At 41.6% G+C, this 11,135-nt stretch overlaps 2 protein-coding genes across 2 annotated transcripts; both read left to right on the plus strand.

Annotated features, from left to right (window-relative positions):
* Positions 1 to 224: 224 nt before the first annotated feature.
* LOC129779933 (uncharacterized) lies at positions 225 to 2,704 on the plus strand. Its single transcript, XM_055787718.1, has 2 exons — positions 225 to 307; positions 370 to 2,704. Exons 1-2 carry the CDS (start codon positions 225 to 227, stop codon positions 2,702 to 2,704), a joined length of 2,418 nt encoding a protein of 805 aa, XP_055643693.1.
* Positions 2,705 to 7,199: 4,495 nt separating this feature from the next.
* LOC129778984 (RNA-binding protein Rsf1) lies at positions 7,200 to 10,526 on the plus strand. The gene is made up of 2 exons (XM_055786197.1): positions 7,200 to 7,411; positions 8,943 to 10,526. The coding sequence occupies exon 2, from the start codon at positions 9,080 to 9,082 to the stop codon at positions 9,671 to 9,673; it is 594 nt and encodes a 197-aa protein (XP_055642172.1). The 5' UTR covers positions 7,200 to 7,411; positions 8,943 to 9,079; the 3' UTR covers positions 9,674 to 10,526.
* The last annotated feature ends 609 nt before the right edge of the window (positions 10,527 to 11,135 follow it).

Consider the following 11,135-nt stretch of genomic DNA (forward strand, 5'->3'; position numbering starts at 1 on the left):
GTTAATAGAGAAAAAATTCAGTGTATTAGAAGCAATAGCTGAAATAGAATCAGAAACGAAATCCGCTGGTGTGCCACATACTAGTTCAATGGTGAAGGTGAAAGAATGGTTGAACGATGACCAGGCGATGAATACTGCAGATAGAGAAGCTCATGGTGACGAAGATTTATGTGATTCCGATAATGATGCAGCGATATAAGGCAAAGGCGAAGAGGCGTGCGAAGATGGAAGTCAACATAACTTGTCAGGTCAGGCAGGTGAGGATCAGCGTAAATCTGAATTCAATCCACCTAAGCGATCGACTCCAGTAGGCGTGGAGGTTCCGCATACATCTCGTACATTTCGTTGTTCAATCCACTCCGAAAAAAGAATCACTCGCGAGCAGATTGCCGCCCGCCAGGTTGTACCACGCGATTTGCCAAAGTTCAGCGGTAATCCCGACGATTGGCCAATGTTTTTCTCCACCTATGAGAGTACAACGACAATGTGTGGGTACAGAGACGAAGAAAACATGATTCGCCTACGAAACTGCCTGAAAGACGAAGCTCTCGCCGCTGTTCGAAGCTTCCTCATGCACCCCTCAACCGTTTCCAAGGCAATAGCAGCGCTCAAGCTACGATTTGGACAACCACATACAATAATTAGATGTCTTAAGGAGAAAATATTGGCGATGCCTCCAATAAAGGGAGACTCCCTGGATCGACTAATAGATTTCGCCTTGTCGGTACAGAATCTGTGTGCCACTATTGACGCGTGTGGAACGAAGGAATATATGAAAGATGTTACGTTACTCCACGAATTAATCAACAAACTGACATCACCCCTGAAACTTGATTGGGCAAGGTATCAGAGAACACTGAGCAAAGTCAATTTAGCAATTTTCAATAAATGGATCTATACGTTAGCCGAAGATGCATGTGCAGTTACTGAACCACACAGCAATCATAAGGGTAAAGTTTTCCTAAATGCACACTCGGAAGAGCCCGCTGTCGTTGAAGAAAGATCGTCCATCGGTGAGTCAATACATAACGCGCGGGTTGCCGCTGCTACTCACGCTAAGTCGAGTAATTCTTCACCGTTTGAATTGCTGCCACGTGGCTCGAATACAGACGTCATAAAAAAATGCCCAGTGTGCAAAGGCGGATGCACAAGCGTCGGATTATGTAATATCTTCGAGAGACTGTCATATGAAGCACGATGGTCTATAGCACGCGGGATGAAAATATGCCGAAGGTGCCTCAAACAACACAGAGGAGGCTGCAGTGGCAAAGTTTGTGGGAAAAATGGATGTACCTTCAAGCATCATCCATTGCTTCACAAAGACTTTGTAATATCTCACGAAACAAACAGCCAATCGAGTCGCGAATCAGAACATGACCTTCACACGCACCAAACGGTTTCGAGCGGTGGATTGTTCCGCTACGTCCCAGTAGAGCTGTATGGAGCTAGGAAACATATTCGATGCTATGCATTCCTTGACGACGGTTCCGCCCTTACACTTATGGATCAGCAAATTGCGGATGATCTTGAATTATTCGGAGCGGTCAGTCCCCTGTGTTTAAGATGGACTGGAGGTACACACCGTTACGAAGCGAACTCCCAAATTGTGTCGGTGGACATATCTGGGTGTGAAGGTAAAAAGTTTCATCTCCGTGAGGTAAGAACTGTAGGGGAACTACAACTGCCATATCAATCCCTCGACATGGAAGAATTGCAAAGGAAACATCCGTACTTGTCAGGTCTACCGATAAATTCCTATCACGAAGTACGTCCTCGCATACTGATAGGGTTGAAACACGCCAACGTCACCCTAGTTAGACGCAGTCGCGAAGGGAAACAGGGTGAACCAATTGCTGTGAAAACCAATTTGGGATGGACGGTCTTTGGAGTTATGCCCGCGGAGCAGTCTACGAATATGGTACATTATACCTACCACATATGTTCTTGTGATGGAGTTTTGCAACAAGCTGTAAAAGACTATTTTTCTCTCGATAGCTTAGGAATAGCGAAGTTAAGTCATACGTTCAGTTCCAATGAAGACGAGAGAGCTTTGTCACTATTAAATTCGCTAACACGTTGCATGGGGGAACGCTTCGAGACGGGCCCCCTTTGGCGTTATGATGACGTTCGGTTGCCAGATAGCAGACCTATGGCTCTCAAACGGGCAAAATGTCTTCGAAGCAGAATGACAAAGAACCCTCAATTGGCAGATTCACTTAACAACCTAATCGCCGAGTATCAATCGAAAGGTTACATCCGAAAAGTTTCGCAGAGTGAATTGGTTACGACTTCTCAGCGTGTGTGGTATCTTCCAATATTCCCGGTTTTTAATCCCAATAAACCCGGTAAATTGAGGATTGTGTGGGATGCGGCTGCGACGGTACATGGAACCTCACTCAATTCTGTTCTTCTGACTGGGCCAGATCAGCTAACTTCACTCATCTCAGTATTGCAAAAATTCAGAGAACATCGATTCGCAATTTGTGGGGATATCCGTGAGGTGTTCCATCAAGTTAGTATTAGAAAAGAAGATCAGCAATGTCAACGATTTTTGTGGTATGAAGGTGACGAACAGGAGCCTAGTACATTTGTGATGCAGGTCATGACCTTTGGTGCGTGCTGCTCTCCGAGTGCAGCTCAATTTGTGAAAAATAAAAACGCAAAGAGATTCGAAGTCGAGTCCCGCGTGCCGCGGCTGCTATAATGAAAAACCACTATGTAGATGATTGGCTTGCAAGCGCTGAGACGGAAGAAGAGACTATTGAACTAGCGAGAGCAGTCCGGCACGTTCATGCGAAGGGTGGGTTTGAAATGCGGAATTGGGTGTCCAATTCCCCTAAGATTTTATCAGCCCTTTGCGAGAGACCAACAGGTTCCAAAGATTTGAACTTAGGAGCTGCATTAGCTGCGGAGAAGGTATTAGGAATGTGGTGGGATACATCGACAGATTCCTTTGCCTTCAAAATTTGTTGGGCGCGGTTGGATCATGATCTTCGGAACGGATGTCGACGACCAACGAAACGAGAAATGCTCCGTATACTGATGACCATTTTTGATCCATTAGGGTTGATTGCACATTTTCTCATGTTCCTGAAGATCATTCTTCAAGAGGTATGGCGTTTGGGTGTACAATGGGATGAGGCTATCCCTGAAAAACAATTTGAGAGCTGGATGTACTGGGTAGAACTGCTCCCAACATTAGAAAATGTTCGCGTTCGAAGATGTTACCGGCAGGAAACGTCTATCAGCAACAGTAATGTCAGAGGTACAAACTTTGTGGGAGCCCGTAAAGAACTTGAAAAACACCTGAAAAATATTGATCAAAACGCGATTGCTGAGGAATTTACTAGCTCTGAAACAGAATGGAACTTTAATCCCACAGCTTCACCTCACATGGGAGGGGCCTGGGAGAGGCTAATTCAGTCTGTGAAACGAAATTTAACCGAAGTTCTGCGTACAAAACGACTTACAGAGGAAGAACTCCGGAATGCGTTAATCGAAATAGAGAATGTACTAAATTCACGCCCCTTGACACATGTTCCTGTTAATGCCAATTCGGATACGGCACTAACTCCAAATCATTTATTATTGGGATCGTCAGGCGGCTCAAAACCACTCACCACTTGTGACGACAATGCTACAGTAGTACGACGAGGCTGGCAGATCTCTCACATAATGGCGAACTATTTCTGGAGACGCTGGCTGCGTGATTACATACCGGAAATAACCAGACGAACAAAGAGGTTTCAGAAAGTTAAACCAATTGAAGTAGGCGATGTCGTCGTTATAGCCGATCCAAATCATCCAAGAAACTGTTGGCCAATAGGCAAGGTTATAGCTACTTCCCTTAAAGGCGACCAGGTGCGTAGCGCTACAGTACAGACGGCGAAAGGTATATACGAACGTCCAGCAGTGAAGTTAGCCGTTTTGGACATAGCGAGCGAAGAGAAGTAAACCGAATCTATGCTTTCGGTTCACGGGGGGGAGTGTTACGAACCTTTGGTGTCGTGCGCTCCCATCTATAATTACCTTGCCCTAATGACGATCAAAATTGTGTTGGTTTGTTTTATTTGTAGTATGTTTTGGTATGTTATATGGGTTATTGTTTAAATTCAGAAGTTGAAAAGGATCCTACGGAGGCTGAAAATTCCTTTATGTAATGTCGATTGTAGTCAGTAATAGAAATAGTGTCTATAGTGAAATATATGTTGAAAGATTACGACAATATTGCGAGTGCGAGAAGCTTCAATAATAGTATACCACAGTTAGATCAGAACATTGCGATTCGCTAAGCCCAGGGCAATAGTCTTACTGCGGTCGGTCGGAAAGTAGAGCACGAGAAGGAAAGAAGAACACTAAACGTGAGTCTTATGAGATTAAGATAAAATGTAAATTTGTCATATATGTCTCCTCCGTAGGATTTTAAAAACACTTGAAATACAGTTTTTGCAAAATCGGAAATCGATATATTCTTTCCTGCCACAACAATGACAGAAGTTAATATTTAAAGAAGAATTTTGCCGGAAATCAAGAATCGATTAATGTTTTCTTCATTTTATTCATCAAATAAATCCGTGTAAGAAAATTAGTACTAAAATTAGTGATTATTATCGTTGGCATCAGTAATTTTCGATCCTAAATTCTGAATAGGTTTTTTTGGCGGCACCAAAGAATTCATTGGATCCAGCAATGAACGAAAATTTCTCAATTTGAGTTCTTGTATCTGTGTATGAACAAACGAAGCTTTCATAACGATGGAGTCAGTTCGTTTATACAAAATATCGTTAGATGACAAAACATTCGGTAATATTATAAACCAATTGTAGACTATGATGTGTCGCTTGAAGTGGGTTTCCTTCCGAGAGCGACACAGCTCGGAACAGGTGAAGGTATTGATCCGGCGGAGCTTTTATCATTAACTTTGAATGCATATCTCCCGGTCGCACAAGGATGTAATTCTTCCACTTTTCCCACGAAGCGTATAACGCAATGTAGTCGAGTATATTGCTCTCAACTGTTCGATGCAATTGGAAATTTCCTGAGTGGCTGGCGCTCCTGTTTTTGCTTTTTATTCGAAATACAGTTTTTCTGCTCACTATTTTCCACAATATATGTGATGTAATCTCAACGGAATGTGTACCTTCACGCGATTTTGATAACAACTTGGTATTTATTCTCAAATCGTTTGATATGCATAGCTTCGTAGTCTTTCTGTCATTTCCGCAGTCTGCTCCACTGTCCATCTCACATCCCATCTCTTTTGTACATCAGATTCGATAAATGTTGTGTACGAAATGAACGAAGTTAAAATTTTCTTTGGATCCACAATTTGCAGCTGGATCTTCACTCAAATCCTGAAAAAACGATAGAGTCTTTGTATCACTGGTTTCGCTAGAATGAAAATTAGATGATAGTAATTTGTTATATTTTCTTACTATATTGTTTCTCTCTGTATTTTCATAGCCGTCACTATCATGACCCGATTCCAGGAGCATATCGAAAACAAGTATCCTCACCAAAAAAAAACTTGTTCTACAGTCAACCCTCCTATAACGCGGTTAGTGCGTACCGCGTTATATGGAAACCACGCTATAAGAAACTTGGATTTAACATACAAACCAGGCTAATTCGTAGAGCGTTGTATGGAAACCATTTACCATGTTGTATGGAAGCCGCGCTATAAGAAAATAAGAATCATATTATTCGTACCGCGTAGTATGAAGACCAAGAAGAGAACATGAAAGGAAATGATAAAAAAAATGAAACAAAAACTAGACCAAAAATTTACCCCTTCCGCTTTCTGCCGTACTCTTTTCTACCGCCACTCTACCCAGCTTAGTAACCAAATCTGCCTTGAGCTCACCGAGTAGTTTTATAGGTTTGGCAATGACGGCTAATTTTGCAACACATTCTGACTTGCGAATCATATCCTCTAGGCCGGAACTTGTCTGAAACCGATGTCGTGAACGACTAAGAGATAAGCTTAGATGTTATAAACTGGATATATAACATCTATATATATATATATGAAAATGGATTTCTGTCTGTCTGTCTGTCTGATTCTTATGTACTCGAAAACTACTGAACCGATCGACATGAAAATTGGTATGTAGGGGTTTTGGGGCCGGGGAAGATTTTCGTGGTAGTTTGAAACCCCTCCCCCCTCTCTGAGGGGGGCTGCATACAAATGAAACACAAATTTCTGCATTGCTCGAGAATAAATCAAGCAAATAAAACCAAATTAGGCATATTGAGGTTTTAGGGTGCAATACATGTTTCTATTGTGGTTAGACACTCCTCCCCCTTTCTAAGGGGGGCTGCCATTCAAATGGAACACAAATTTCTGCATTACTCGACAATTAATCAAACAAATGAAACCAAGTCAGGCATATGGAGGTTCTAAGTTGCAATAAATGTTTCTATGGTAGTTAGACGCTCCACCCCCCTCTCTAAGGGGGGGCTGCCATACAAATGAAACACAAATTTCTGTATAACTTGAGAATTAATCACAAAAAATGGAGCCAAATTTGGCTTGTGTAGGTTTTAGGAGGCACGAAACGTTTCTATGATGAATACACTCCTCCCCCTCTCATATTTTATTCATGCTATCTCGTGAATAATACACAAGCATCCCATAGCAATGCATGCATGCATGGCTGGTAGGTACTCTCACAAAAAATGCTCGAATATTTGAAATTCTGCTGACAAGCATTCAGTCATTGATTGGACGAAGAAAATCGCGAAGGAATAAGATCAACAGAAATAATCGCAAAAAAAGCGTAATGTTACAACAACTAGAATGTCATACGAAAAAGTGTTGTTTTTTCATGTCGCACATTTTATTTTTCTATTCACCTTGTGTCCGACAAATATAACAGTGCGACAAATATAACAGTTACGTAAATTCCACAAATCTAGCTACCAAGACGGGTCTATGGTACTAGGTGAGGCCGTTTCGTCACTAAGTTGGTTAGGGGAGCGGTATATGAAAACAGTACGGAAGAAAGCAGAAGGGGAATTATTTGCTTGAAGCGTGAAAGAGACAGACTGATCACGAGCGAGCTTCTGCACTAGCGTATTGTGTTTTGTTTACAAACATAGCACAGTAGACTTCCAAGATGGCTGAAGAGTGCTTTTAGCGAGTTGGCCCACCTTAGGATATACTTCTAGGCGCCTTGCTAGCTACGACACAACGTCAAATTTGTTCGGCTGTTCATTCCGACTTTGTCACTAGACAAGTTCGGTTGCGAAAAGTTTTCTCTTTTTAACTTCGTTATATCGGTGGTGACTCATCAGTGAATCAGAGAAAAGAATTGCAGCAAAAGCCAAGCCCAGATAAAAAAAAACGACCAAGCCACGCCAATTCGTCAGCTCCGCCGCCCATTTCAAATCTACGACGCTCTTCTCGACGGTAACCAATTTCAGCCACAGCAACAATAATTTCGACGTTTTTCGATCAAAACCGCTTTTACGACAAAATTTTCAGTTCTTTTCCGTAGTAGTGAAATTTATTGATTTTTCATTCTCTTCAACGAAACTATAAAAAAAAGTGCTTGTGCGTGCCTTGTTGAAACCGTGATCGACGCCATATTGGAGATGTAGTGACAAAAATGTGTGTAACTGAGCTTCGCGTTCAAGCTGCAGAATTAAAACGAAATTTCGACGCCCAGCGCTTTCCTCGATTTCTTCGCAACGCTCGTAGAAAATAGGAAAATTCTTCAAAAGTCAACGATTTCATCTATTTCGTCGAAATTTTTCTTCGATGGCGTCACAAGCCTTATTACGAAATATGAATATACATGAGAATAAGATTTTCCTAGAAATGCTCTTCGTGTTACGCAAAATCCCAGAACAAACGCGTCATCGGCTAAAAATATTTTTTCTTCGGTGAGAAAAGCGAAAACGAAATGCGACGCCATTTTTGCTACTGTCGAGCGAAAAAAATCGATATCTCTGGCTCCGAGTTCAAGTAGATGGAAACAAGACACAATCACGCAATAATACCGTCTTCTCCGTGCCTTCGTGTGGCTTTTCTATGCGGAGCAGGCACACTGATTAGCGATTTGAGTTTTGGAAAATGCATGGATTTGGTTTATGTTTTTCGACCTGCCACTAAACTAGCGTTGTTTTTCGATGTATCTGTCTGAAGTAGTCCGTTCCTCCGTATATTTTCACGTTTTGCTGCCAGAGCCAACAATCAATAACGAATTCATCTTGCGAACGATTTTGTTTTGTCATCAAATCTAAAGAAACCGATGTAAATTCTGCCTGCTTCACAGTCTCGTGATAATGTAAAAAAGTTATGAAAAAAGGAATGCAGAAAAATGCTCTCCGAATTAACTATAGCATCATGGTTTCTCCTTGCCTGCAATCGAATACAGACCTCTGCATCTGCGCACCTAACATCACACGAGACCAACTATAGAAACAAAATGGCGGCTACATCTGATTAGAAAATCCTGTTTCAAAATACCGACAAAAAACATTTCCTCATCGCTTTCTGCTCCGATTCTCCGTAACTGTATAACAGCTTTCTACCCACCAATCCTACTCTTCTTACGAGCGGTTTATGCTCTTCATCTGTTTAATTTCAACCGCCATCAAATAAAAAAAAACAAAACCCTCTTAGTCACGTTCTACGACACAATATTTTGTTTGGAATAGCACATACACATTTACCAAAAATCGAATACAAATAATCTACGACGCATGTGTTAACTGAAGCATCATTACACGCAAAAGAGTAGCCAAATGAAAATGCCATTATCCTAGATAACTGTTACTTCGTCGCTAGCGTAGAAGCATAAGGATGATGCTAACAGTAGAGACTATTCAGTTACACATTCATCGAGCCTATGTTCAACATCAAAAACAAAACTATAAAACCTAATATACTGAGTAACTTATTTTGCTACGAACCACTATTCTGATCAATTCCACAGTAATCGCAATCTACGAAACCCGACGACGTAAATCATCGCATCGTCGTCTCGTCCTCGTCGTCCTCGGAACTTCTACGTCGTCAAGGCACGCACACTCAGAGAATCGTCGAATTGCGCAAAAGTGTTTGAACTGAAAAATGAGCGATCAGAAGGGCACTAGAGTCTACGTGGGCAACCTCACCGATAAAGTGAAGAAGGAAGATCTCGAGGGAGAATTCACCAAATACGGTAAATTGAACTCTGTTTGGGTAGCTTTCAATCCACCAGGTTTCGCATTCATTGAGTTCGAAAACAAAGAGGAAGCCGAATCGGCATGTGACAATCTGAACGGTCAAGACATCCTCGGCTCGAAACTGCGTGTCGAGATATCGAAGGGCCGCCGCAACTCGCGGGGCGGTTCACGTGGATTCCGTGGTCCACCCGGGGGTCGATCCGGTAGTGGCGGTGGCTTCCGCTCAAGCTCTCGAGGCGGTTTCCGTGATGGCGGTGGCTATCGCAACGGTGGCAGCGGTGGATTCCGTGGCGGAAGCCGCAGCGGTGGAAGCCGTTTCGACAGCTACGGAGGCAGCCGCTCATCAGGTGGATCCGGTGGCTACAGTCGCGATTCAGGTCGCGACAGCTACGGTGGCGGTTTCGGCGGCGGCGGCTATGGTGGCGGTCGAAGCAGCGGCGGTGGCGGCGGCGGTCGATTCCGATCAAGGTCACCAGTTGGCGGTCGCGGTAGATACTAAGGGTGTAGCATTTAAGCCGATCCAATTGCTGGTATATTTGTTCTGTAAGACTTTATTATTTTCTCCTCTTTTTGGTTTTTTTCGGCACACTAACAAAGCCACACACGGCATAATCAGTTGAAATGTTTAGGAAACTGATAAAATGACTAGCGAAAGATGCTCCTTCAATGCAGGCGTATCAATCCAAAACGTTTGTTTTGAATTCGAAACAACGTTTCGGCTGCTAGTGTTTGAAGGTGTGGCACTGAGAATGGATGCAGTTTGCTCGCGTGATTATTTTAATTTATTTACCGACAATGACTTCCATATATCCCCCCAGAGTTCGTTTTGGCATTTCTACGCCTCTCGCAGAACCAGCATATATGATAAAATCAGTATAAAGCAATGGTATCTGGACCATTAACAAAACTACGAACGCGAGAGTTTCGAATCAAACCAAAAAAGTTTTTATACTATTTTATATGTGTTTTAATATATAAAATGGCGGAGATATGGATGTGAATCGAATTGTATAAATTGAAAACAAAAGTCATTAGTTTATTTGTTGAATGGATAAAACAATGGATAACATGTACACTCACCGATAAACAGAAGAAAAGAAACCAACATCGCCAAAATTAAAACCCTGATTGAAATATTCAGCCCCCAATCGCTATGAATACGTGGTGCAATATCTTGAAGATAGGGTAAGAGATTATCACTAAAACGCGAATAACTGTATCTGAAAATTCCCTGGATTACAGTCCGATTGTTTCAGTTCAACTTATAATGATCTTTCCTGACAGATAAAGTAGACATTTTGGTTTAGTTGTAAGAGAAACTGAAATGAATAAAATAAAAAAACAAACGAAAATTTGCTTGTTTTTATTGATTATAAAAAGTTCTTTCTCATATCTACGATTCAATGAAGCTGTGTTGAATAGTTTCATCAAACAAGAATATTATGCACACACTGCGAAACGACAACCAGATGGCGTTTCGCGTATGAATTTTTTTGATATTGCAATATAATTATCATAGGTGACACTAGTTCTGCAACGAGATTATGGAACGAATTTTGTGTTATTCTTGGAGATATTCAAAGAATTTGTTTTCGTTCATTGAATGCTGCTGAATTAATGCTAATCAAATTACGAGTAATAAAAATCTTCCCACTCAATGCATAACTCCTTAGGTACCAAAACATACGAGCGGCAGTGTGAAATATTTCTTCGGTGCTTTTAGCACAATCTCCTAGATGTCGCTTAGAAGAATTTAGGAATAAGCGCTTATATATGAAACGCATGTAGTTATATTTGGTATTTATATAATCCATATAATCCTTTCCTAAATATATAATTATTTTTCCTTCTTTTTATAATTATAAACCAATTTGCAATGTGTTCATTTTCGACACTCATTATTGAATGAGTAACGAGTAACAATCGTACATTAGCATGTTTGGCCGCCACCATGGAGCAAC

The sequence above is a fragment of the Toxorhynchites rutilus genome, chromosome 3, assembly GCF_029784135.1.
Source record: "Toxorhynchites rutilus septentrionalis strain SRP chromosome 3, ASM2978413v1, whole genome shotgun sequence".
Taxonomy (NCBI): domain Eukaryota; kingdom Metazoa; phylum Arthropoda; class Insecta; order Diptera; family Culicidae; genus Toxorhynchites; species Toxorhynchites rutilus.

What these genes read in the sequence shown, in the direction of transcription:
- LOC129779933 (XM_055787718.1), top strand. Translation starts at nt 225, where the DNA reads ATGGAAGTCAACATAACTTGTCAGGTCAGGCAGGTGAGGATCAGCGTA. An exon ending in CACCTAAGCGATCGACTCCA is followed by an intron (nt 308 to 369) that starts GTAGGCGTGGAG and finishes CTCCGAAAAAAG; the next exon opens with AATCACTCGCGAGCAGATTG.
- LOC129778984 (XM_055786197.1), top strand. Translation starts at nt 9,080, where the DNA reads ATGAGCGATCAGAAGGGCACTAGAGTCTACGTGGGCAACCTCACCGAT.